The sequence below is a fragment of the Caenorhabditis remanei genome, chromosome V, assembly GCF_010183535.1.
Source record: "Caenorhabditis remanei strain PX506 chromosome V, whole genome shotgun sequence".
Classification (NCBI taxonomy): domain Eukaryota; kingdom Metazoa; phylum Nematoda; class Chromadorea; order Rhabditida; family Rhabditidae; genus Caenorhabditis; species Caenorhabditis remanei.
Genome location: NC_071332.1, coordinates 21,221,414 through 21,246,302, shown reverse-complemented (window position 1 = coordinate 21,246,302; position 24,889 = coordinate 21,221,414). Strand labels below are relative to the sequence as shown.

At 39.3% G+C, this 24,889-nt stretch overlaps 6 protein-coding genes across 6 annotated transcripts; 4 read left to right on the top strand and 2 right to left on the bottom strand.

Annotated features, from left to right (window-relative positions):
• Positions 1-21: 21 nt before the first annotated feature.
• GCK72_021778 (uncharacterized protein) lies at positions 22-1,528 on the top strand (the record flags this gene model as incomplete). Its single annotated transcript, XM_053734490.1, has 4 exons — positions 22-190; positions 237-303; positions 366-542; positions 589-1,528. 4 exons carry the CDS (start codon positions 22-24, stop codon positions 1,526-1,528), a joined length of 1,353 nt encoding a protein of 450 aa, XP_053583403.1.
• Positions 1,529-2,558: 1,030 nt separating this feature from the next.
• On the top strand, positions 2,559-3,549 carry GCK72_021777 (uncharacterized protein; the record flags this gene model as incomplete). Its single annotated transcript, XM_053734489.1, has 3 exons — positions 2,559-2,686; positions 2,736-2,945; positions 2,994-3,549. 3 exons carry the CDS (start codon positions 2,559-2,561, stop codon positions 3,547-3,549), a joined length of 894 nt encoding a protein of 297 aa, XP_053583402.1.
• Positions 3,550-4,835: 1,286 nt separating this feature from the next.
• On the top strand, positions 4,836-5,412 carry GCK72_021776 (uncharacterized protein; the record flags this gene model as incomplete). The annotated part of the gene is made up of 3 exons (XM_053734488.1): positions 4,836-4,963; positions 5,013-5,222; positions 5,271-5,412. The coding sequence occupies 3 exons, from the start codon at positions 4,836-4,838 to the stop codon at positions 5,410-5,412; spliced, it is 480 nt and encodes a 159-aa protein (XP_053583401.1).
• Positions 5,413-6,334: 922 nt separating this feature from the next.
• On the bottom strand, positions 6,335-14,990 carry GCK72_021775 (uncharacterized protein; the record flags this gene model as incomplete). Its single annotated transcript, XM_053734487.1, has 8 exons — positions 6,335-6,419; positions 7,399-7,939; positions 9,375-9,459; positions 9,814-9,989; positions 10,911-11,259; positions 12,774-13,558; positions 14,691-14,871; positions 14,922-14,990. The coding sequence occupies 8 exons, from the start codon at positions 14,988-14,990 to the stop codon at positions 6,335-6,337; spliced, it is 2,271 nt and encodes a 756-aa protein (XP_053583400.1).
• A 383-nt stretch (positions 14,991-15,373) lies between these two features.
• Positions 15,374-18,183, top strand: GCK72_021774 (uncharacterized protein; the record flags this gene model as incomplete). Its single annotated transcript, XM_003095951.2, has 6 exons — positions 15,374-15,404; positions 15,568-15,940; positions 16,654-16,775; positions 16,854-17,054; positions 17,114-17,316; positions 18,088-18,183. The coding sequence occupies 6 exons, from the start codon at positions 15,374-15,376 to the stop codon at positions 18,181-18,183; spliced, it is 1,026 nt and encodes a 341-aa protein (XP_003095999.2).
• A 2,918-nt stretch (positions 18,184-21,101) lies between these two features.
• GCK72_021773 (uncharacterized protein) lies at positions 21,102-21,867 on the bottom strand (the record flags this gene model as incomplete). Its single annotated transcript, XM_003095965.2, has 3 exons — positions 21,102-21,153; positions 21,202-21,291; positions 21,575-21,867. 3 exons carry the CDS (start codon positions 21,865-21,867, stop codon positions 21,102-21,104), a joined length of 435 nt encoding a protein of 144 aa, XP_003096013.2.
• Positions 21,868-24,889: the final 3,022 nt, after the last annotated feature.

The following is a 24,889-nucleotide window of genomic DNA, read 5'->3' as shown; positions in this document are numbered from 1 at the left end:
CCGCTGAGAATCATACTGAAAATGACTCGTTTTCCTCTTCTCCTCGGTATTCTCATTGGAATCGTTGGTGTCGTTTATTCTCAGGATGAGTTGATTAGTGGTGGATCAAATCTTGTCAATTTATCTGTGCATTTCCCGCAATTGCGGTCACCTGTTCGTCATGGACTTTCCCTCCTTCAACAGGACTTACGTGAGTTTTTTCTGTTCTTGAACTCGTTCATTGAACACTGTTCCAGCAGCCTGTCTACAATGTGGTGATTATCCATCAAGTTTTATTTCAAATGGAGTCAATACAACATACATGTAAGTGTTGCATTTGCTGCTATGAACCGAAATAGTTCAATACGTAATTTTCTTTTTTGCAGTAAGAACATTGTTAACGGTTGCATAGAATATACTATTGTCTGCTCGAATGTAAATGGCGATTGTCCAACCGGTCCGTCATACTATGATATTCAAAGAAGAACACCAATTAAGTTAACATGGTTCACAAACCTGACGGTAAACTGCATTGGTAATAATGAACTAGAATATAATAATACGTGAGTGGAGCCTTATAGTATTTGTATTATTCTTAACTGTTTATAGAAAAATACAAGGTATAGGATGTTACACAGAGTGTATAATTGCCATTGAGCCAACATATAACTCAACAACAACAACAACGACCACTTCTAAACCTACAACTACTGAGGAGCCAACGACTACTGTTGAGCCAACCACCACCGTGAAGCCAACGACGACTGTAGAACCAACCACCACTGCCGAGCCTACAACTACTGTTGAGCCCACCACAACCATCGAACCCACTACCACCATCGAGCCAACTACAACAATCGAGCTCACGACTACAGTTGAACCCACGACTACTGTTGAGCCTCCGACTACTGTACAGCCAACGACGACTATGGAGCCCACGACTACAATTGAACCAACCACCACAGTTGAACCTACGACTACCATCGAACCAACAACAACTGTCGAGCCAACAACCACCGTCGAGCCTACGACTACAGTTGAACCCACGACTACTGTAGAGCCCACGACTACCATCGAACCCACTACCACCGTCGAGCCAACTACAACTATCGAGCCCACCACTACAGTTGAACCCACGACTACTATAGAGCCTACGACTTCCGTCGAACCCACGACTACTATGGAGCGCACGACCACCGCTGAGCCAACTACAACTATCGAGCCCACGACTACTGTAGAACCCACCACTACTGTGGAGCCCACAACTACAGTTGAACCCACAACTACTATGGAGCCCACGACCACCGCCGAGCCTACGACTACTCTAGAGCCTACTACAACTGTGGAGCCCACGACTACTGTAGAACCCACGACTTCTATGGAGCCAACAACTACAGTTGAGCCAACAACTACTGTAGAACCCACGACCACTCCCGAACCTTCTACCTCCACCGAGCCTTGCGTCACTACGGAGGCACCTACAACCACCCCGAAACCAACTACTCGTGCCAACCGTGGATGTCATGTTCCTGGAGCCGAGAAGAAGTAATTCTTTAAATTCCGTTTAAATTTGAAATCATGTTAAAAGCATACATGAGGAATTGTATTGATTCATTGCTATATTGAAATGAATAAATGTTCTGGCAATCTATTTTAGGGAAGGAAGGGGGTGGCTGGAACATAGCACTCCATATTTGACTGACTTTCTCGATATACCAAAACTTCTGAAACGTGTAAAAGATATTAATAAAAAACATGGTGAATCTGAATATATAAAAACATTGAATTCATGTCTTGGCCCCAAGGGCAATCTAAAAATCTGAGCATTTCTCAGTAATTAACCAGTCTGAAAATTAACTTGAAAACTAAACAAGACGTGCTGAACGCGATTATGGTAGAATTTTATAGATATAGGTACAAATTTTAAGAAAATTAATAACATTTCTAAATATTTTTCTATTTTTTTTATCTTTAAAAAATCTTTATTCGAATCGAAAAAATCTTTATTCGACATCGAATAAGAAACATTCTTGTATATAGAAGACAAATGGACGTTTTCTGGACTGCATTTCAGTTTCATTTCTTAAAATACAAAATATCCTCGAAAAAAATTTCACATGAGCTTAAAAAAGCCCAAAAAGTAAAAAAGTAAAGAAATCTTACTAAAACTAGCTAAAATATCTATATTTCTTAAAAAGTCACCGGTCAAAGTGTTTGAAAATTGACTGCGGTACTAAACAAGACACGCTGAACCATTTTTTTTCAAAGTTTCGTTTTGCAACGTTAAATTATCTTGCTTCAAGACCCAGTGTTTGCTTAAGACGGTTCCCTGTTTTATGTTCTTTTCTAGTTTCATATAGATGTTGATCCAAAAGTTCAATAGATCGCACTTCCCTCTATCCCAAAACTGTACCTGATCTTTTCATCTCTCCCTCGATTTTAGATCGACTAAAGTATACCCCTCTACATATTCCAAATCAACCACCAAAGCACTCATTTCACTTGCAAATCGACCCAAAATCAGAAAAAATTGAGGCAATATAAGCCACGAAATTTCCATCATTCCATTAACAAATTATATGAGTTCTCAACTACTCTTCTCACTGGTCCTTCTTCAAGTAACTGCTCTCGGAGCTCTCGGTCAGCTCTGCAGACAATGTCCCAACGTTACAGATGTTGAGAACGAAAATGTCAAGTTGATCTTCAAGTAAGTGCCTAATCAAGGTAATTAAGGCAAATATATGATTGTTTTCCAGCAACACGATCAATGCGGATGGCTGCAAAGAGGTCACCATGACATGCATTGCTGTTAAACCAGATTGCCCGGCTAGAGCTAGAATTATGACCAAGGATACCAAAGAAGTTCTCAAGTCTATCGTGGATGAGGGGGGTACAGTTGCTGATTTTGGCGCGATTGTGTGCAAACAACAGTCCTCTACGTTAGCCGAATACAATTATAATGAAAAGTGAGTCACGAGCCACGTTTACTATAGGTGCAGTATCTTATTCTTCAGGCGGAACGTTGAATTCACCTGCGTACCACTTTGCGAAAAAGATGAAGACGATGGTGCGGTGACCATCGAGAAGACCACTGAAGATTTTACGACTACTGTGGAGCCTACGACTACTGTAGAGCCCACCACAACCATAGAACCCACAACCACAGTCGAGCCAACCACCACTGTAGAACCCACCACAACTGTTGAGCCCACAACCACAGTGGAGCCGACGACTACTGTTGAGCCCACAACAACCGTTGAACCAACAACCACTGTAGAGCCAACTACCACTGTAGAGCCTACGACTACTGTAGAACCCACGACTACCGTCGAACCCACGACCACTATCGAACCCACGTCCACCATTGAGTCCACGACCACCGTCGAGCCAACCACCACCGTTGAGCCTACGACTACTGCAGAACCGACGACTACTGTGGAGCCCACGACCACTCTCGAACCTTCTACCTCCACCGAGCCTTGCGTCACTACGGAGGCACCTACCACCACCCCGAAACCCACGACACGTGCCAACCGTGGATGTCATGTTCCTGGAGCCGAGAAGAAGTAATTCTTTAAATTCCGTTTAAATTTGAAATCATGTTAAAAGCATACATGAGGAATTGTATCGATTCATTGTATTATTAAAATGAATAAATGTTCTGGAAATCTATTTTAGGGTAACGTTGGGATGTGGGGAAGGAAGTGGCTGGAACACATATGTCGAGGACCTTTTCTCAGGAATTCTATAAATTCTAAAAAATAGCTGAAATCTTACTAAAATATTGAAGAGAACATGGTGAACAAGAATATAGCAGTTTCAGTTTAGCTTTGACACTTCGTTTTCAAGGTTTATAGCTTGTGGAGCATCCGTGAAGTATTAACCGATCAAAGATGGCTGTAACACTGAACAAGACATGCTGAACCCGATTATGAAAATTTCTCAAGAAAATTGATAATAGTTTTATGAAAGTTTCCTCCCACAGACAAAAAGTTTGTTTATTTCGAAAAAACACTCTTCATTCTAAACTTCTGAAACTGACAAAACTAGTAAGCAAAACACGCTGAACAACATTATAAAACCATTTTCAAACTAACATTAAGTTACTTGAGACATTTTGATATACATATCTGAAAAAGTAAAGCAATCTTACTGTAACTAACTAAAATGTCTATTTTTTTTAGAAACTCACATGTCAATATGCTTGAAAATTGGCTGAAATACTAAAAAAAGGCAAGCTGATCTCAAATATCACAAAAAATGCAGCACTTTGTGCGTTGTTAATCAAGAAATCGGTCCATCGCAGCTACAAGCGCCCATTCCCATAATTCATCGCCCATAATCCCTGAAATCTGGAAAGAAGGCACGCTGAACAAGAATATCACACAATTTTACTGAAAATCCGTGATTATTTTAACTTCTAGCGATATTTCTTAGCACTACACCTGTAGCAATCAGTAATTCAAATTTATTCAATTTTCTCGAACATTTCTCTGTCAAATTGTCTGCAAACTGGCTGAAATAATAAACAACACATGCTGAACAAGAATCACACGTTTTTCTTTAAAGAGTTTCGTGTTTGTTTCAGTGTTTGCTTAAAAGACGTTTCTGGTCTCCTCTTCTGTATGTCTTCTTTGCACGATAGAGCGCACTTACCCCCCCCCCCCCCCCCCCCAATTCCTCAAACTGTACCTGATCTTTGCATCTTTCCCACGATTTTGCAAAAGACTAAAGTATACCCCTCTGTATATTCAAATCAACCACCGATGCACTCATTTCACTTGCAAATCGACCCAAAATCAGAAAAAATGGAGGCAATATAAGCGGCAAGAATTCCCTCATTTCATCAACAAATCATGAGTTCTCAACTACTCTTCTCACTGGTCCTTCTCCAAGTAACTGCTCTCGGAGCTCTCGGTCAGCTCTGCACCCAATGTCCCAACGTTGTAAATGTTGTGAACGAAAATGTCAAGTTGATCTTCAAGTAAGTGCCTAATCAAGGTAATTAAGGCAAACCTATAATTGTTTTCCAGCAACACGATCAATGCAGATGGCTGCAAAGAGGTCACCATGACATGCATAGCTGTTAAACCAGATTGCGCGGCTAGAGCTAGAATTATGACCAAGGATACCAAAGTAATTCTCAACACTGCCACGGATTATGAGGGTACAGTTGCTGGTTTTGGCGCGATTGTGTGCAAACAACAGTCCTCTACGTCAGCCGATTACAATTATAATGGAACGTGAGTCACGAGCCACGTTTACTGTAGGTACAGTATCTTATTCTTCAGCTGGAACGTTGAATTCACTTGCAAAGATCTTTGCGAAGGTACTGGAGGATCTGGAGGCGGTGGTGCGGTGACCATCGAGGAGACCACTGAGGATCCCACTACCAAGATGCCGGCTGAACGCGGATGCAAGGTTCAGAAATAATTTTTTGATGTGTTACATGGGAATCAATAAATGAATGTTTATTTCAAGAATGTGTTCAAAAAGCTCATAGTTGTCAAGGCCGGGCTTCAAAAAATGTCCCTTTTTTCCAATTTTTTTTTTTGAAATTTTTGAAATTTTTCATCGAAAATGTGACTATTTTTGATGAATTTTCAGAATTTCTTGTAATTCTGAAAGAGATTTTGCCGAAAATGGAAGGAAAGCTGAACGAAGAGACTGAGGAAAAAACAAAACAAACTGGAATTGATTCTAAATTCAAATTTTAGCTCAGATGATGAAATAATAGCAAAAATGAATCTGAAAGAAGAAATTAAAGCTGAAAAAAATTATATTTTCGATAAAAATCCAAAAAGAATCGTCGAAAAAGCACTTTTTAAAACCATTTTCTCACCGATTGCTTTCAAATGCACCGCCCATTCAAAAGTCCGCATTCTGACGTGACGGTGTTTGCGTACAATGCATAACACCTGACGACAGGGGGCATTTTCATTTCAGACGACATTTTATCAGCGATTAAAGCTGAAAATTATTGGATTTTCGCAGTATTTTTGATCTGAAAATTGAAACTAGGCTTTCAAGAATGTATTGGAGTATAAAATTCTAGAAAAATCAGCGAAAAATCGTTTGAAATCGGGTTAAAACCAAAATTTGTCAAAAATGCAGTGAATTTCTCACACTATTATGCAAAACGAAAAAATTTCAAAAATTTAAACACCAAAAATTCATCGGGAATATTTGATTATAGCGTATTTAGTCGGGGAGGGGAAGCTTGAAAAATTTCAAAAAAAAAGCGTTAAAATGCTAATATAGATTAGAGAAAAGAGGGGAAAAGGGGCGGGGCTTAACAAATTGGGAACAACAAAAAATGACAGAAAAATAACAAAAAACAGAGAAACAAAGAGATTTAAGATCTCAAAACGTAGAGAGTATCGTTGATGGCGTTGAGCCATGAGGATAGATGGTCGGACGAATCGGCGGCGAGGATCACGCTGAAATTGCAAAAAATTGAAAATTTGGCTGGAAAATCGTTGAAAAATGGGGTTTTTGAGAGAAAAATTTAGAAAAACCGCTCAAAATCTTATAAAAATGCCGAAAATAGAATATTATAAACTAAAAAACTTTTTATTATAAACTAAAAACATCGAAATGTTTGGAATTTGTTGGAACATGACTGAAAATTGGTTCAAAATACTCAAAAAACGCTCAAAAACCAGTCAAAATAGTCGTTTTCAGCTCAAAAAGTGCGAAAAATGCACTTAAAATCGCCAAAAACCTCTTAAACGGTGATTTTCAGCCTAAAACTATCCAAAAAAAGCTGGAAATCACTGGAATTTCCTGTAAAATTATCAAAAAATGCCAGAAAATCAGCTAAACCTACTGAAAATAGGCTGAAATTTGCTAAAAACACCAATTTTGGAACAGTTTTTCACTTTTTCGCCCGATTTTTCGGCAAAAAATGTTGTACTTTCAGCCAAAAAACTCAGATTTTCAGCTCAAAATCTCGATTTTCCAGCAAAAAATCTTGGATTTTCAGCTAAAAATCTCGATTTTCCAGCCAAAAAAACCTTTTTTCCTTCAAAATTCAAGTTTTCTGCTTCAGAAACATCAAAAACTGAGATTTTCAGCCAAAAAACCACTTTTTCCTTCAAAACTCAGAAAATAAATCGGAAAAAATCGGTTAAATTTAACCATATCAGTGGTGGTCCTCCTTATATCAATTTGGCTGAAATTTGCTGAAAATCACAATATCCTCCGATTTTCAGCCAAAAATCAGGATTTTCAGCTAAAAGTGTTGTTTTTTCAGCCAAAAAACTCAGATTTTCAGTTTTTTCAAGTCGTTTTTCATGTTTATAGGCTTGAAAATCCCATTTTTCAGGGTAAAAACCCCGATTTTAAGCTCAAAATCTCGATTTTTCAGCTTAAAATCAATAAAAATTCAAGTTATCCTCTCCAGAATCCTCTCCATACCGTCTCTTCTCCAGGAGACTCGGATCATGATCAATCAACAGCTCGATATGAAACTCGTGTTCCGCTCCTCCCGTCTTCTCTCTCATCGTCTCCTCAATCGATTGATTCGTACATTTGGTCAAATCAATCTGTGATAACGGTGATTTCTCCGTCATTTCATCCGTCGGCGTGCTCCAAAAGAACACGATTCCTCTATGGAGCATCGCCCAGTACCGGTGCCATGTCGGGAGTCCTCTAGACGCCCCCTGGATCACTGGGTCATGGAAAAGATGCAAATAACCACGGAACTCGACATCTATTGCCTCCGGGAGGGATGAGCAATGGGAATTCAATTTGACAGTACCCTCGAGGGGATAGATGACGTCATCTAGATAGAATTGACGGTCTCCGCCCGCGGAATCACGGTCGAGTGTCAGTTTTCCGCAGAGTTTGAATTCACACTCTGGAGACGCGTTGGCGGAGGGAAGAGAGATTGAGGTCTTGTTTAGTTGTTGAGTATTTGGGATAGTAGTGGTGGTGAGAGTTGGACGACGATGGGCAGCTGAAAATGGGAAAAAGTGAATTTATTTGGGAAAAAAATCAGACTTGTCACGGGCCGGGCCGGGCCGGGCCGAAATCAGGAAAAATCTCGGCCCGGCCCGGCCCGTGGCCCGGCTCGCTCGGCCCGTTTTGAAACATTTTTTCAAAACATTTTGTGTTTTCGAACTTTTTTCTTGGAAATTTTTTGAACTTTTTTGAAAAAAGTATAGTTTTCGAATAAACATTTAAAATTGCATCAAAATGTGAATACGTATGATAATTTAAGCATTTTTACTCTTTTTTTTTTCGAAAAATTACAAAAAAAATTGGTAAAAATGGGTACCCATTTTTGAATCCGGGCCGACCGGGCCGGGCCGGGCCAAGAGAAATTTCGGCCCGGCCCGGCCCGGCCCGATTTTTGACAAGTCTGAAAAAAATTGAAAAAATCAAACTTTTGATTATCACGACACGCTTCTTACAACTGCGCTCTACCGAAATTCCCTTGAAAAATGTCTCTTTTTCTCTGAGTCTCTCAATTTCGCATTCAATTTGCTTCGGTTTCGGTAGAGCGCAGTTGTAAGAAGCGTTAATAGAAAATTTTGGGATTTATTAGGGAAAAATGAAAAAAAAAAGCAGATTTTGCGGATTGTAGAGCGGAAAAAAAAAAGATTTTTATCGAAATTTTCAATTTTTCAACTTGAAAAATACTTTTTTGATGAACTTTAGTGATGAAAAGCCGATTTTTCAGCGATTTTCAGCTTTTTAATTGACTTGAAATCGAAAAATTGCGATTTTCACTAAATATCAATTGAAAAATAGCATTTTAATGGGGATTCTTTGCAATTTCAGACGAAAAACCAAAATTTGACAAAAATTTCAACTTTTCAGTTTGGAAAACACATTTTTGAATGGATTTTCTAGGCGAAAAGCCGATTTTCAATGATGTTCAACTGAAAATTGGATAAAAAAATGAAGATTTCCAATTATTGAGACAAAAGAACGATTTTCACCAAAGTTCGCACATTTTTCCGTCGAAAGATGCAGAAATGTTCAACTTTTATTTCAAAAATCACCGAAAAAGCAGAATTTTTCAAAGTTTTAGCATTTTTTACAGGAAAATCAAAATTTTGAAGAAAAATTGAAGAAAAAGTCTGATTTTTCGTCATTTTTAGGTGAAAAAACCAATTTTCCTCCTAAAAATCATGAATTTTCATGTTTCAAAATGCTCAAAATTCAAAAATTTTGGTCAAAATTGATGAAAAAACTCTGAAAAATGGAATATTTTGCCATTTTCCGGCTGAAAAAACTAATTTTTTAACTGAAATTCTATTAAAAATACCGAAAAACGGAATTTTTTAAAACATTTTCTGGCTAAAAAAAACCAATTTTACAATAATGAACACATTTTCCACCAAAAATTCATCAAAATCCCCATTTTTCTCTTCCAAAACTCGTACCATGACTCGGAACGAACAAATTCCTGACTTTTTCCGCAAGGAACGCGGCGCAGTTCCTCTCCGGTGGCTTGTATTCGGGAACTTTCTGCAAAAATTGAATTAAAATCAATTTTCTTTTTTTTTTTGCTTTTTGCGCTCTACTGAACTATTAGCTCGGCACAGTTCTACCAGAATTCCCTTCTCTTTTTCTCTGCGTCTCTCAATTTCTCACACTATTTCTATTTGCTTGGGTTTCGGTAGAGCGCGATTCTAGGAAGTGTGCACGGCACGGTTCTTACAACTGCGCTCTACCGAAACCGAAGAAAATTGTGTGTGAGATTGAGAGACGCAGAGAAAAAGAGTCATTTCTCACGGGGACTTCGGTGGAGCGCAGTTGTAAGAAGCGTGTCGTGCTAATATTTCAAATTTCAATAGAGCGCACTTGTAGTCAGTACAGTACCATCATATAAATCTCGACACCAATCACAAAATCGACGGGAAGATTTGAAAAATGCAAGTGTTCACCGAATTGAATCGTATTCAGACGGGTTTGAAACTGTGCGAGAAGAGTGACGACACCTGTCGCCTCGACTTCGGTACGGCATTTCAAGACTACTATGAACGCGAATGAGCTGCCTGGAAAGTTATAAATTCTTGTGATTTTTTAGTGGAAAATTGGGTTTTTTCACCTAAAAAACCCTAAAAATCTGAATTTTTCTTCAATTTTTGGCCCAAAAATGGAGTTTTTCTATCAAAAAAGTGATAGAAATTCGACAAATCCTGGGTTTTCCCGGGATTTTTGAGATAAAAAGTGAGTTTTTTTTATGAATTCGGATTATCCAAAATCAGCTGGAAAACAGGATTTTTATCTCAAAAATCATCGGAAACCCCAGATTTTTCGAGTTTTTATCATTTTTTTTGAAAGAAAAACCGTTGTTTTGGACAAAAAATTGAAGAAAAATTCAGTTTTTGAGAATTTTTTGGTGAAAAACCAAGTAAAACATCAAAATTTTCAATTTTTCAGCTGGAAAAATACTTTTAAAAGCTTTTTTCATAGATTTTCGAGACGAAAAAACCGATGTTTTAGTGATTTTCAGCAGAAAATTGACTTAAAATTGAAAAATTGCAATTTTCCCGGCTGAAAAATGAAAAAAAACGTTCGATTTTTCTGAAACAAAAAGCGGAAATCAGCTGAAAAACACAATTTTTATCTCAAAAATCATCGGAAAACCCAGATTTTTCGAATTTTTATCATTCTTCTGATAAAAAATGTATTTTTGCGAAAAAAAATTCAGATTTTTTGAAATTTTTAGAAGAAAAACCAATTTTTCTCTGAAAAATCATGATTTTTCATATTTAAAAATGGGAAAACCGCTCGAACTTCACACTTTTTTGACGCATTCTGCCAAAAATTGATGAAAAAAAATACACTGAAATTCTGATTAAAAATTGAAAAATTGCAGTTTTCCAGTAAAAAATCCTGATTTTCAGTCAAAAAATTTCAGATTTTTCTCAAAAAATAAAGTTTTTTTCCCAATTTCTTCCCTTCTCCCTTACGCGAATGAAAGTTCTTATTAATCTGCAACGATATATTCGAAATGACCATCGTCGACTTAAACTGTCTATTAATTGGTGGTGGCGGGTGTCGAACGACAGCAAGTGCCTGAAGACGTCGGATCTCTTCCAATTGTAATTTCAGACGTTCACGACAACAGAGAAGAACGCGTTGAGACGAGAGTTCCTGAACGACGACACGAGATTTTTTCGCTTCGAGAAGCGAGATTTCAGCGAGTTGGATGTGATGACGTGTTTTATCGATTGATTCGAGAAGACAAGAAATTTGACGACGCGAATCATTCGCGTGGTCGACAGCCGAGAAGTTGCTGATCGAACTGACGAACGAGTTCTGAAAACAGTTATTGGAATCTGGGGTGTCGGTGGCGCGTTTTTGCTGAGCAAAATTTGCTCAAAATTGCGATTTTTGAGCCCAAAATCCCAAAAATGTAGAGGTTTTTTGAAAGATTTTCAGAAGTTTCGAAGAAATTGGAAGCAACGGGCTGGGGTGTCGGTGGCGCGTTTTCAAGTGATTTGAGAGTTTTGGGACGGGCTGGGTTGACGTTGCCGCGTTTTTTTCTCGAAATTATGGAAAAATTTTTGAGCTCTATTTAAATTAAACGAAATTTTAGACGTTTTCTCATCGATTTTTGGGCTGAAAATGCAATTTTTAGCAAATTGAAGCGATGGGCTGGGGTGACGTTGGCGCGTTTTTGCTCAAAATTGAGATTCTTGAGCCAAAATTCGAATTTCAGACGTTTTCTTATCGATTTTCAGTGATTTTTGAAGAAATTGGAAGCAACTGGCTGGGTGGACGTTGCCGCGTTTTTGAAAAGACGAAATTAGGATTTTGAGGTTTTTTGGTGATTTTTGAGCTCTAAATTCGAATTTTTAAAGTTTTTGAAGGAATTGAAACAACTTTCGAGCTGAAAGTGTAATTTTTAGCAAAAAGATGGGCTGGCGTGACGTTGGCGCGTTTTTGTTCAAATTTTCAACCCAAAATCTAAATTTTTAAGCATTTTCGGTGATTTTTCAGCTTAAAATTCGAATTTGACGCGGAGGTGAAAAATGCGGTTTTGAGCGGTTTTTGGGGGTTTTGTAACGATTTTCAGCAGTTTTCAAGCTCTTCAAATCGCTATAAGGCTGAAAATTACAGAAATTCAACAAAAACCGCGTGAAAATCAGGAAAATCGAGCTAAAAACTTTTAAGGAACCTGGAAAATGATCGATACTTTTATTCAAAATTGACAGAAAAATAAAATTTCCGAAAATCTCTGAATTTTAGGCGATTTCACTAGATTTTGGGGTATTTTAGCTCGATTTTTCGCATTTTTTGAGCCAAAAATCTCTGAAAATCTACGTTTTTCAGCCGATTTCTGCCAATGTAAACCGATTTTAGGGTATTTCAGCCAATTTCAGCCGATTTAACCGATTTTAGGATATTTTTTACTCGATTTTGACCGATTTTGGACGTTTTCAGCCAATTTCAGCCGATTTTCAGCCAATTTCCGCCAATTTCAGCCGATTTTAGACGATTTCAACCAATCCTAGCCGATTTTAACCGATTTTAGCCAATTTTGACCAGTTTTAGCCGATTTCAGCCAATTTCAGCCATTTTCAGTCGATTTCCGCCTATACCCGCCAATTTCAGCCAATTTTAGGCGATTTTAACCGATTTCAGCTGATTTTAGGGTATTTCAGCCAATTCCACCCGATTTTTGCCGATTTTAGGCGATAGCAGCCGATATCAGCCAATTTCCGCCAATTACAGCCAATTTCAGCAAATTTTAATCGATTTTTCGCATTTTCCCCTCATTTTTAGGGTATTTTCCCCTAATTTTTCGCATTTTCCGTGTCATTTCCTACCTGAAACTGCGCTTCATCTTCTCCACCCCGTCTCATCCCCCCTCCTCCTCTATTCATCGTTCCAAACGGTGTGGACGTGGCCAACGCGGCGGGCGGCATCTGTTGTTTGACCACTTTATGTGGTCCCTCTGTCTCGGTCACTCGGTATTCTGTGACCGGTTGGCCGGCGTACGGGGTGAAAAGAGATGGGGAACTCGTGAATTTCGGGGAAGCGGAGGAATCTAAAGTGGGGAAAACTGAATCCGGAGCGATATTCTCCTTATCAGACAAATAATCCGGCTCATCGAATGTTCGATCGGCTGTTTTCGATTCTTCGTCGAGCTCCATAGGTTCTTCAGAATCCTCTGAATCCCCTAACGTCGATTCAGAATCCTCCGACACCTCCTTTGCCCAAAAATCTTCCAATCCCCGTGTATTCATCACTTGAATCGAGCAATCTTTCTTAATAAACGGCTCCAACTCCTTTTTCAGCGCCATTTTCCGAATATTCGCCGGAAAAAGCGACTCAGGCGCACTTGACGCCAATGGAGAGCTCTTGAAAACCACCGCCTGAGTGCCACGTCGAGAATTCTGATGACGTTGTGCCAATGGCGACGTCTTCATGGTTATTGGCGCAGGAGCCGTGCGCTCGAGCTTATTCAAATCGAGAGCTTTCGGTGGGGCCGCCCGTTTTTCAGCGGATGACGGACGCTTTGGAGTGGAGATTTGGGGAGTTTTGAAGTTTACGGCCGGTGGGATTTCGTGGAATTTCGGTGGTGGTGGCGCCGGCTTTTTGAAGTGATCTTCTGGAAAAATTTTTTTCAAAAATTGTTTTTTTCAAAAAAAAAATCGATAATTTTGTGTCTTTCCGAGGGATTTTAGCTGAAAAATATGTGAAAAGTGCTGATTTTGATGTCTGGAAGGATGAAAAACGACATTTTTCAACAACTGGCGCGCCTTTGACGCGTTAGGCACGCCAAGATGGAGCCGGCTTTTTTCCAAAAAATCGATGATTTTGAGAAACTGGCGTGCCTTTGACGCGATTTTTGCATCCAAAACTTGATTTGGAAGTCCCTATTCAAGAAGCTAGGTCAAAAAATCAGAAAAAGTTGGTTAAAAAACGCGTCAAAGGCGCGCCAGATGCATTTTTGTGTGGAAAATGAGAAAATTTTCGATTTTCTTGCTCTGTGATCTGAAAAATCGTGATTTTTACCTAATTTTGATCTGAAAACCTTGAAAAAATCGTCAAAAGTCGGTAAGAATTGCCCGAACGCGTCAAAGGCGCGCCAGATGCATTTTTGTGTTGAAAAATGTGAAAATGCTCGGTTTTTTGTCGTTCTTCAAGCTTCTACGAGCATTTTACACACATTTTTCAGCTAAAATCCCTCAAAAAGCTGAAAATTGGAGTAAAAAGCAGCAAAAATTAACAAATTTGCGTCTGGCGCGCCATCAGCGCGTCTTTTTTCAGCCAAAAATTGGAAATTTGTCAATTTTTGCGGTTTTCACACCAAATTTTCAGCTTTTTGAGGAATTTTAGGTGAGAAATAAGTGAAAAATGCTGAAAGAAGCTTGAAAAATGACAAAAACTGAATATTTTTACATTTTTCCACACAAAAATGCATCTGGCGCGCCATCACGACTTTTCTGATGACAGAGTTGGAAAAATATTGAAAAGGCGCTCAAGGCGCGCCAGCCCGACCAAATCTATGTTTGTACAACGAAAAACGACGTATTTTTCACACAAAAAAGTCAATGGAACACATCGATATACATTGTGAAACGTGTCTTTCCCTTTTTTTCAAAGAAAATTCCAACTGGCGCGCCTTTGACGCGTTTTCTACTGAACTTTCGTGGCTATGGCAATTTTATCAATTTTGACGATTTTTCCAGGTTTTCAGTGGAAAAATAGGTGAAAATCACGATTTTCTCCTTTCACACCTTCTGGTCGAGCGCACTGATCGAACGCGGCGACAAGATCACGAATTCTGCCACGTGGCACCGCTTTTCGCCACGTCGCCTCCACGTCGACGGACACTGGCGTCTCTTGACGGCTGCTGATCGGTGAGAAATCGGAATAGAGCGAGTTGCGAGCGGCGGTGTAAGATGTCCAGCGATAGCACTAAAAAAAATTATTTTTTTCCAAAAATTTCCAATATTTTGTTGTCATACTCGACTGGAACCTATTGGTAGTGGTGTCGGTGGCATTGATTTAATTTCCGGCGCCTCCGAATCGTCCATTTTTTCGTTAGAATCGGTTTGTAAGTGGGTGAAAATGCGGTGAGAAAATGATTTATTTATTCAAAAATTCCCACTTCGCGCGCTGCCGGCTTACTGTCCTCGCGGCGGGAACCACGCGAAAGTTTTAGCGCGTGCGCCTTTAAATTTGCGAGGGAGTTTGAATTTGGTGTTTTAATCGTTTGGTATTAGGAGAGAGAATTATCGCATTTGTTGCGACTAAACACATAAAATAGATAGAAGAATGATAAGATAAGGGGGTTGCCGGTCATATATTGCATATATTGCACAAAAATAATCGTTAGACTCGTCTTTTTTCTAGGTTTTTTCAATTTTTCAGCGAGAAAAACTATTAAACTATTTTTTTCAGTGAAAACTAAGGAAAAATGACCGTTGACAAGGTTAAATTGGTTATTGGTGAGTTAGAAATTGATTTTTTGGGGAAAACCGGTTTTCTGAGGTTTCTGCATGCTCCCCATGCTTTAGGCTTGTCTATTTGTGTATCTGTTTGTCCCGATGTCCAAATTTTCCTGTCTGTCCAACCTTCCTCATGTCCGGATGTCCCTATTCTAATTTCCAGATTCCGATGGGGTCAGTGATGACGTCAGAGCCATCTCCCTGGCCCTCCAACACCCCAAAGCTGAAATTCTTGCGTTCACCGCAGTCCACGGCTGTGTTACTGTAGATCAAGCGTGTGCAAACATCAAAAGAACAATTCGAGCTAATGAGGGCGCCCAAAATTTCTCGAAAATTCCCGTGTACAAGGGAGCGGCCAAGTCGATTCTCTCGTTGCCCAAAGACGACACTGTCTCCACTTTTTTCGGAGACGATGGCATCGGGGATAAGCCGGACGAGTTCCCGAAAGTCGAGCAGTCTGACGTTGAGGGAGAGGGAAAGCATGCCGCGTTGGCGATGATCGATATTTTTAGGGAGAATCGGGATGCTACTTTGGTGTGAGTTGATTGAAGAGGGAGAGGATGGATTCTAGGATGTACATGAAGACTAATGTAGCGACGCCAAGAAACGTCCAATTGTGACAAAACTATTATAATTGTGTAGACCAAGTCACGGGCTACATTTTTGCAGTTGACCATTTCTTGATAGCACCCTTCCCTGAGGAGATAGAGCCGAGGAAAGAGAGGAAGGCACATGCTAGAGAGGGCGCACCGACTTCCATAGCCTATTTCTCCTTAGGGAAGTGTCCTACAAAAAAGTTGTCAACTATGAAAATGTAGCCCTTGTCTTATTTAGTATTCATGGCCAAATCTGAAATCAAGGTATTGGTGCCGTGACAAGATCTTAAAATTTCGATTAAAATTTTTTTAAAAGTCGAATTTTGAAAATTTTGCCGGATTCTCAGATTTTGATTGGAGAGGCAATTTTAATATTATTTGTCTTGTTAAACATTTCAAGGGCTACATTTTCCGAGGTAAACTTTTTTCGCCAAAACGTGTCCCTGGAAAGTTACGACCCGGAGAACACAGGTGACCTCCCAGTACCCGGCTCCCAGTTTGAAATACGCGCCGACAGCGCGACAGCGAAGTGTCCTATCAAAAAATTGTCAACTACAAAAATGTAGCTCTTGATTTGTTTAGTATATGTACCAAAAACTGGGATACTGGGATCGGGGAGCACATAGAAATTTTTTAAAATTTGAAAATTCCAGAACAATCGGCCCGCTAACCAACGTCGCAATTGCTCTCCAACTATGCGAGGAGTTTGCAACGTACCCATCGAGAATGGTGATAATGGGCGGGAACTATTACGCAGTGGGAAATGTGGATGGAGGTAAGACTCTCGAGACGAGACTCAACGAGACTAGACGAGACCGAGACCGAGACTCAACGAGACCTCACCAATTTCCAGGTTCCTCCGCCGAATACAACTTCCACGGCGATCCGGAAGCCGCGAGCATCGTCCTCCGTCGCATGAAGTGTCCCATCACCATCGTCCCATGGGAGGCCTTCTACTTCGAGTCGAAAGTTCATAACGAGTCGGTCAACTTCTCCGCCCACCTCAAATATGACACCCCGCTAGCCGGGTATCTCTCATTGGCTACTAGTATTGGTGGGTTCTTATGGAAAAAAGTTTCAAAAATTCAATTTTTTAAATTCTATATATTACAGGACGCATAAAATGCGAACAAAACGGTCGCCAATATTCGTACTGCGACGAAATCGCTGTCGCCACGGCTATCGACGAGGAGAAAATTGCTACTAAATCCCAGTACCTGTACGTGGATGTGGAGTTGAATGGGACGAAGACCAGGGGACAGGTTGTGGTGGACTGGACAGAGCAGTTGTGGTCCAATGAGGAGGCGCCGAATACGGTAGGTCACGTTTTAGACTTTTTAAGTTTTTGATATGTTATAGAACAAGTCTTTGGCTTCATTTTTGTAGTTGACCACTTTTTGATAAGACACTTCTCTAAGGAGTTATGCACAGTTTTAAGAAAATACCAAAAAAAAATTGTTAATTTTTTTTCTCACTTTGCAACGGCATAACTTTTTCAGTTTTTATTCTGGTTTATCAAAATTTCAGTATGTTATTAAACGTGTCTCGGGCTACATTTTTGTTGTTGATCACTTTTTGATAGCTCCGCCCACTTTTGAGATACGCGCCATCAAAAATGCCGAACAGATAGAAGGAGCGTAGCCACCCTAAAGGCGCGTATCTCAAAAGTGGGCGGAGCTACCTAAAAGTGGTCAACTACAAAAATGTAGCCGAAGACTTGATGATCTATAACGTACTATGAGTTTAATAAGCTAGATCAAAAACTGAAAAAGTGACATTTGAAAGATGTGAAAAAAAAAAATTTCTGAAAATTAAAAAAAAAAATTTTTAGAGCATTTTTCCAGATCAAATAAAATTTAAAATCAAGTCAAATTTATGTTCATTAAAACCGCTAAGACTTGTTAAATTTAAAACTTTAAGTTTTATTTAGCTTGGACAATAATTCAGCGAGTTACGGTCCCCAGAAAAACTTTTTTTTTTGATTTCAAGAAAATTTTTCAAATTTTTCAAACCCTCATAACTTTGTCCATTTTTCACATATTTCGATGAATTTCAGCTCAAAATGTGCACGATTTTCTTTTTTTCAGCACACCCACCGTCGCGTCAAATTCGTCACCTCCTACGACGTGCACACCGTCGACAAGTGGCTTCATGCCGCCACATCTGGCAGCGGGCAATTCTAGGCCGTGATTTTTAATATATTGTGGGAAAATCAAAAATTTATTGATATCTATGTTGTAATATAATAAAATGTGAGATATTTCTTTTTCATTTTTCTTGCAGGATCCTCATTTTTCTTTTAAATGCTGATATCTACCTGCCTCTTGCTAGCCTCTACTATCCGCCACGTGGCACCCAGGTTCCTCGAATCAACTGGATGTGACCTGGACCTTTGTTTAGCTGAAATTACAATTTTAAAGCAGGAAATATCTAAAAATTCGCAAAATCCTGAAAACCAATGCCTAGCCGTCGCTTCCTGCCTGTCTAATCTCCACTGCCACCCTGGGGAGAGGGAGAAATTGGTGGACGTCGTTATGGAGACTTGTCAGGGACTCATGATGAAGAAAAATATGGAATCTGGATGCCAGAAAATGTTAAATGAGCTAATTAGCCAGGTGGTAGGAGAAGGAGCCCAAGGTACCAAGGAGATACTGAAGTTGTGTGGGGAGTTGGAGGTAAGTGGGGGAGGAATGGGTTTTAGGAAAATTTTTTACTTAAAATAACTTATATATCTGTATAGATCAAGTCTCGGGCTACATTTTTGTAGTTGACCATTTTTTGATAGCTCCGCCCACTTTTGAGATACACGCCCTTAAAGATGGGAGGCTGAGAGACGGAGAGGGCGCAGAGAAGCCAGTGTGTCTGACTATCTCCGTCTCCTCCTTGCAGAGATATCAAAAAGTAGTCAACTACAAAGTTATAGAGAATTTTATGTTGATCAGTTTTGTAGTTGATTATTTTTTGATTGGACCATTCCCTGAGAAGTAATAAGCCTATAAGCGAGAGAAAACTGATTGCCTTGGTGCCCTGAGCACTTTAAAGGCGCATATCTCAAAAGTAGGCGGAGCTACCAAAAAATTGTCTTTGAAAATGTTGTCCTTGTCTTGTTTAGTACAGACTTGTCAAAAATCGGGCCGGCCCGGGCCGGGCCGAGATTTTTCTTGACCGGGCCGGGCCGGGCCGAAATTCCTCTTGGCCCGGCCCAGCCCGGTCGGCCCGGATTCAAAAATGGGTACCTATTTTTACCAATTTTTTTTTGAAATTTTTCGAAAAAAAAGAGTAAAAATGCTTAAATTATCATACATATTCACATTTTGATTCAATTTTAAATGTTTACTCGAAAACTATACTTTTTTCAAAAAATTTCAAAAAATTTCCAAAATTTTCCAAAAAAACATCAAATTTTCAAAAATGTTTCAAAACTGTTTCAAAACGGGCCGAGCGGGCCGGGCCGGGCTACGGGCCGGGCCGGGCCGGGCCGGGCCGAGATTTTTCCTGATTTTGGCCCGGCCCGGCCCGGCCCGGCCCGGCCCGTGACAAGTCTGGTTTAGTATGCATGAAAAAATTTAAATTTCAAAAACCAAAATTGGTGTGGTGACGGGATTTTAAAATTTCAGCAAAAAAATGATTTTTTTGAAAAATACTTTTTTTTGGAAAAACTTGTTAAAATTTCAAATTTTAACAAAAAATATTGTTCAGTTTATATTTTTCTGATAGTAAAAACCCAATTTAGACTTTTTCTCGCCAAAATGCGTCCCTGTAAAGTTACGGCATGGAGAACACATGTGACTTTCCAGTACTCTCGCAGTTACGAGGTACACGCGCCGATAGCGCGCCAGCGAAGTGTCCCATCGAAAAGTTGTCAACTACGAAAATGAATTCCTTGTCTCGTTTAATATTTACACGAATTTTAGAAACTGGGGGATAAAATTGGGTACTGTAGCACCATTAAGAGATTCGGGGTAGCCTGAAACCCAGTAAACTAAGTTTGAGCGCTTGTTTCGATACGAAATTTTAGCCCAATCATTAAAACTTTTATATCACTATCAAGACCTTGTCTAAACCTACATTTTTGCTGTTGACCACTTTTTTGTAGGACACCTCACTAACGTGCTACCGGATGTCAAAGCCACCCATCTCCAAGTGGGCAGCGCGCGTCAAGCAGTAACGAGCTACACGCGCTGACAGCGCGCCAGGCAGGTGTCCTATAAAAAAGTTGGCAACTACAAAAATGTAGCCAAAGACTTTTTCTATAGTATGCTATAATTTTAGGGCAATATAATGCAAAACTGAATCCAGGACGGTATCTCATATCTCAAAATCAGTAAAATTTCAAACAAACTATAATTCTGCTTGTTCCCAACCGATTCTATTGATTTCTAGCTCAAAATAACGCAAATTTTTCATTTTTTAATAATTTCAGAATTGCAAATTGTTCACTTCATCCCAAAAACAAACCATCCCTCATTCCTGCAACTTGCTCCACTTCGAAACCGATCCCTTATCCCACTGCTTCCAGTTTTTGAAGGATCCCCAAAACATTCCTACAGATGAATGCTTGAAAGGACGCAATTTTTTCGATTTTTCTAGAATTTCAGTTTGTGGGGAAGATAAGGTGAGAAACATTGTTTTATTCGAAAAATATTATAAAAATTAAGGGCACTATGCGAACCTGCACCCGGGAAATCATAAGAAGAAGGTGTGGTGTTGATGCGATGAGGAGTCACGAGATACATCAAGCAGTGTTGGCTGAGATTTATAGATGTTGAATAAACAATCTATATCAAATTGTAGAGAATTTCAAGGCCTACATGTTTGTAGTTAACAACTTTTTGATAGCTCCACCCACTTTTGAGCTATGCGTATTTATAGTCAGGTTGGTATAATAGATATAAAGAGGGAGTGCGCAGAGAAGCTAGCCTGTCTGACTTCTCTGCGTCTCCCCTCTTTGAAGGCCGATCTTCTTAAAAGGCGCATATCTCAAAAGTGGGCGAAGCTATCAAAAAGTTGTCAACTACAAAAATGTAGCCCTCGTTTTGATTTGTATACATACAAATTTTCAGATTTCGGGATTTACAGGAGACAAAGTCCCAAACATTGCTCAAAACATAGTTGACATCATTGTTGAAACATTGTCTCGTTTCTTTCTGCACCTGGAAACTTAATTATCAATTTTTTTCTTTATAATTGCGGCGACCTACTTATCGGGAATAAACTCTTCTCGAAGACGGGAGCTACTAATCAATAAACTCCATCCGGAACTGATGCACATGAGCTCTGTGGTGAAGAACCTGGAAGAGATTGAGGTCTTGGGGGTTCTTGTCTTCTTACTAGGGAAGGTCAGGGAGTCAGTTTGGAGATATAGGACGTTGTTATATATCATTGGAAAGCAGAGAAAACGCTGATTTCAAATATATACTTAGTTTTTTCCCTCGAGGCCAGGTATTCGAGAAAACCCAGGTCAAATTTTCAACTCGTTTTTCTCGAATAGCAGATCTCAAGGGCAAAATTTGGATAGATATTTGAAGTCAGCGTTTTCCCAGCTTTCCAATGATAAATAACAATATGACTTACCACAACTCTGTCCCAATATCAATAATCTGCGGACTCGTCGCAAAATACAAAACGATAGTCTTCGCGAAATTCGGTGTGAATAGAACAAACGAGAAGAACGCGCACTTGAAAATTATCAAATCCGTGGGAGTATTCAGTTTTGAGTTCCGAGTCTTCCGAAACGTGAAATAAGGAACCGAAATATCTTTGGGTAGCTGTTTGATCAGATGGATGAATGTGAGGAGGTAGAGGACGGAGCTCAGAAGAAAGCAGGCCGTGGAGATTATGATGTCCTGCAGGGCGTCTAGCTTCATAAACTCCGGGTTTGCTCTTATCAGAATCCCTCCTATTGGGGACGGTACCAATGAAAAATTATTGTTCCCTAGGTAAAATAGTGGACCTAGTATCACAGAAGGCGCCAGCCATTCTGATATGTATATAGCAAAAATGAGAGACGGGCACCAGAACTAAAAAAAAATGAAATGTTGATAAAGTTGATAGAGCAGGTGACACGAGCACGGGGCAGATACCTTAAAATGATTTCTGAATCTGAATATTTCGGAGCATCGATTGATGGCCACTACAGTGTACCCGAGAAACATCGCGTTCTTAATCAAGGTTTGAAAAAAGTAGAGAAATTGTGGGAACCAGTGGTCTGTGACCACTTCGAATAGGTTGTGGATTCGATATTTACGTGGGCGAGCGATAAATTCCACGTAGAGGAACATAAGGACGTCGGTTATAGCCTAAATTTTCTATAACTTTGATCATTTTTTGATAGGAAGCAGTGCTGGCTTTAGATGTGGAATAAACAATTTATACCACATTGTAGAGATTTTCAAGGGCTACATTTTTGCAGTTGACAACTGTTTAGTAGGACACCTCGCTAGTGGGCAGCGCGCGCGGCCCCAACCGCCACCCTTTAATCGCTCACAACTCCGCAAGGACATGTCCCAACAAAAAGTGGTCAACTACAAAAATGTAGCCGGAGACATTTTCTTTACAACTATACTTAATTTATATTGATAGCAGATATTCCTGATAAGTTATAAAACACCAACTTTGGTCAGTGTACCACTATACAATGACTTGTTCTTAGGTTATTGTAACTCACTGAATTTTTGGAATTTTTGTCCGACCCAAAGAACACTTAAATTTTTAAATTATTCAAAAATTTCCTAAACGGCATGGCATAACTTTCTCACCTTTTATTCTAGCTTATTAAAACTATAATATGTTATTAAACATGCCTCGGGCTACATCTTTGTAGTTGACCACATTTTGGTAGAACCCCTCCCTAACCTGCTACCAGTGGTTGAAGGTGTCTTACTCCAAACGGGAAGTGCACGCCAGTAGGAAGTATGTCTACTTCAACCGCCGGCAGCACGCTAGGGAGGTGTCCCACCAAAAAATGGTCAACTACAAAAATGTAGCCCGAGACATTTTCTATACAACCGTACTACATGTTTCTAGAATTTAGACTTACATGCAACCTAACAATCAGGAAAAACGAGGACTTAAACTCCTTATTCCGCAACTTGTGTATGATATACAGTAGCCGCCAATAAATAATCATGGATAACCAGCAAATTGGGGAAAAAATTAAGTGACTAATTGGGACTAATTGAACATTTAGAGAGAATTGCATTTTCTTTTTGTGCTTTCGGAGAAATGAAGAAGTGGTGAGATGTGTATGAGACGCTTACTAGTGGAGAGGAGACAGGTGGTTTAGATAAAAAGTAAATTGGAAAAAGGTTTTTGTTGTCAGTAAATGTATATGGTTGAAATCGGGTTTTCTCTGAAATTTCGCTGTTTAAATGTCTGAAAATCTGAAAAAAAAAGAGACCTGCTGGACAGCAGTGTGTGATATCGAAATCGAGATAAACCGAGGGACGATTTAAAAAATTGCGCCAAAGAGAGCACTGTTCGGGATTTCGTCTCTGGGACATTTCGCAACTAGACAACATTTCGAAACCGGTTTCGAAACGTCCGATTTCGGGAATAAAAGTACGGAGAAATATTTGAAATTCTCAAAGGCTACAATGAAAAGAATAGTTAGAATATTATATGGACTTCATATATCAAAGACACTGGCAGAATATAAAATCCAGTAATACCTTTTCAACGGATAAAACTATTTTGGTAAGCCATTAGATCGGGTCAGAAATTAATCACAATACTTAAAGGCGTATTGTGGTCAGTTTTGATATTTTTATATCATAATGTATGCGTTACGGCGAGTCCATTTTCATACTTCAAGAATTTTTTAATTCAGTGCACAACCCGATTGAAACGAACGCCAGATAGTTTGGTCAGTGAAATGGCCGAAGAAGATTGGGGGCCGTGACCTAGAAATTCGACGTTGAAAAAAACATTTGACTTAGGTTAAGAGTACTTTTTCAGTATGCTGTTATTTTTAACGTGACATCAATATTTGTCGTTTTCTGTAGAATTTATTGAAGAATACAACAAAAATGATTGAAAATACCGTCAAAATTGAAACAAACCAAAGTCGAATTTCTAGGTCACGGCCCCCAATCTTCTTCGGCCATTCCACAGGCCAAACTTTCGCTCGCTTTCAGTGGGTTGTGCACTGAATTAAAACATTCTTGAAGTATGAAAATCAACTCGCCGAAACGCATACATTATGATATAAAACTATCATAACTGACCATAATACGCCTTTAACAGATATCTCTTGTACACTTGTAATCAGTATTCTAAAGTTTATAAATCTCGCGTCAAAATTTAAACTTGCTATCCACTTAAATGCCAAGAACGCGTTCACTTCTTTGAAATTCAGAAACTTTTTAAAGACTATAAGATCTATATGCTTCTTCTCTCGACAAGTCGAACCTGTAACCGATGGAATGGTGTTGAGCCAAATCAGCTTCAATTTACAAAACTGGAAAACGTTATGTTTCCAAAATGGCGAGTGTTGCATCCAAATGCTAATATGGTTACATCATACTACTAATCAGATATAATGTTTCGGAGGCTGGGGACATACCAATCATTTTTGTTCAGCATCCCTTTTGATTTTTGACCACATAAGTTCAGCCTCGGAACTTTCATCTGATAACCTTTTAACATGAATAAAATACAAATAAACTTCATATTTGTATGTAAGTCCAAAGCAGGTGATAAAAAAGAAGCACGAAAACTGAAAAAAGAAATGCAAGAACTTCTCAAAAACGATAAAATTTAAATGTTTGGCCAACGAGATTGTCTAACTCTTCTGGAAATATTTCCAAAAAACTATCCGTTTCTCTGATCCATATAAGATCACTTTTTCTGAATACAATCGTGTTTGACATCCGATTTACGTAATATAAT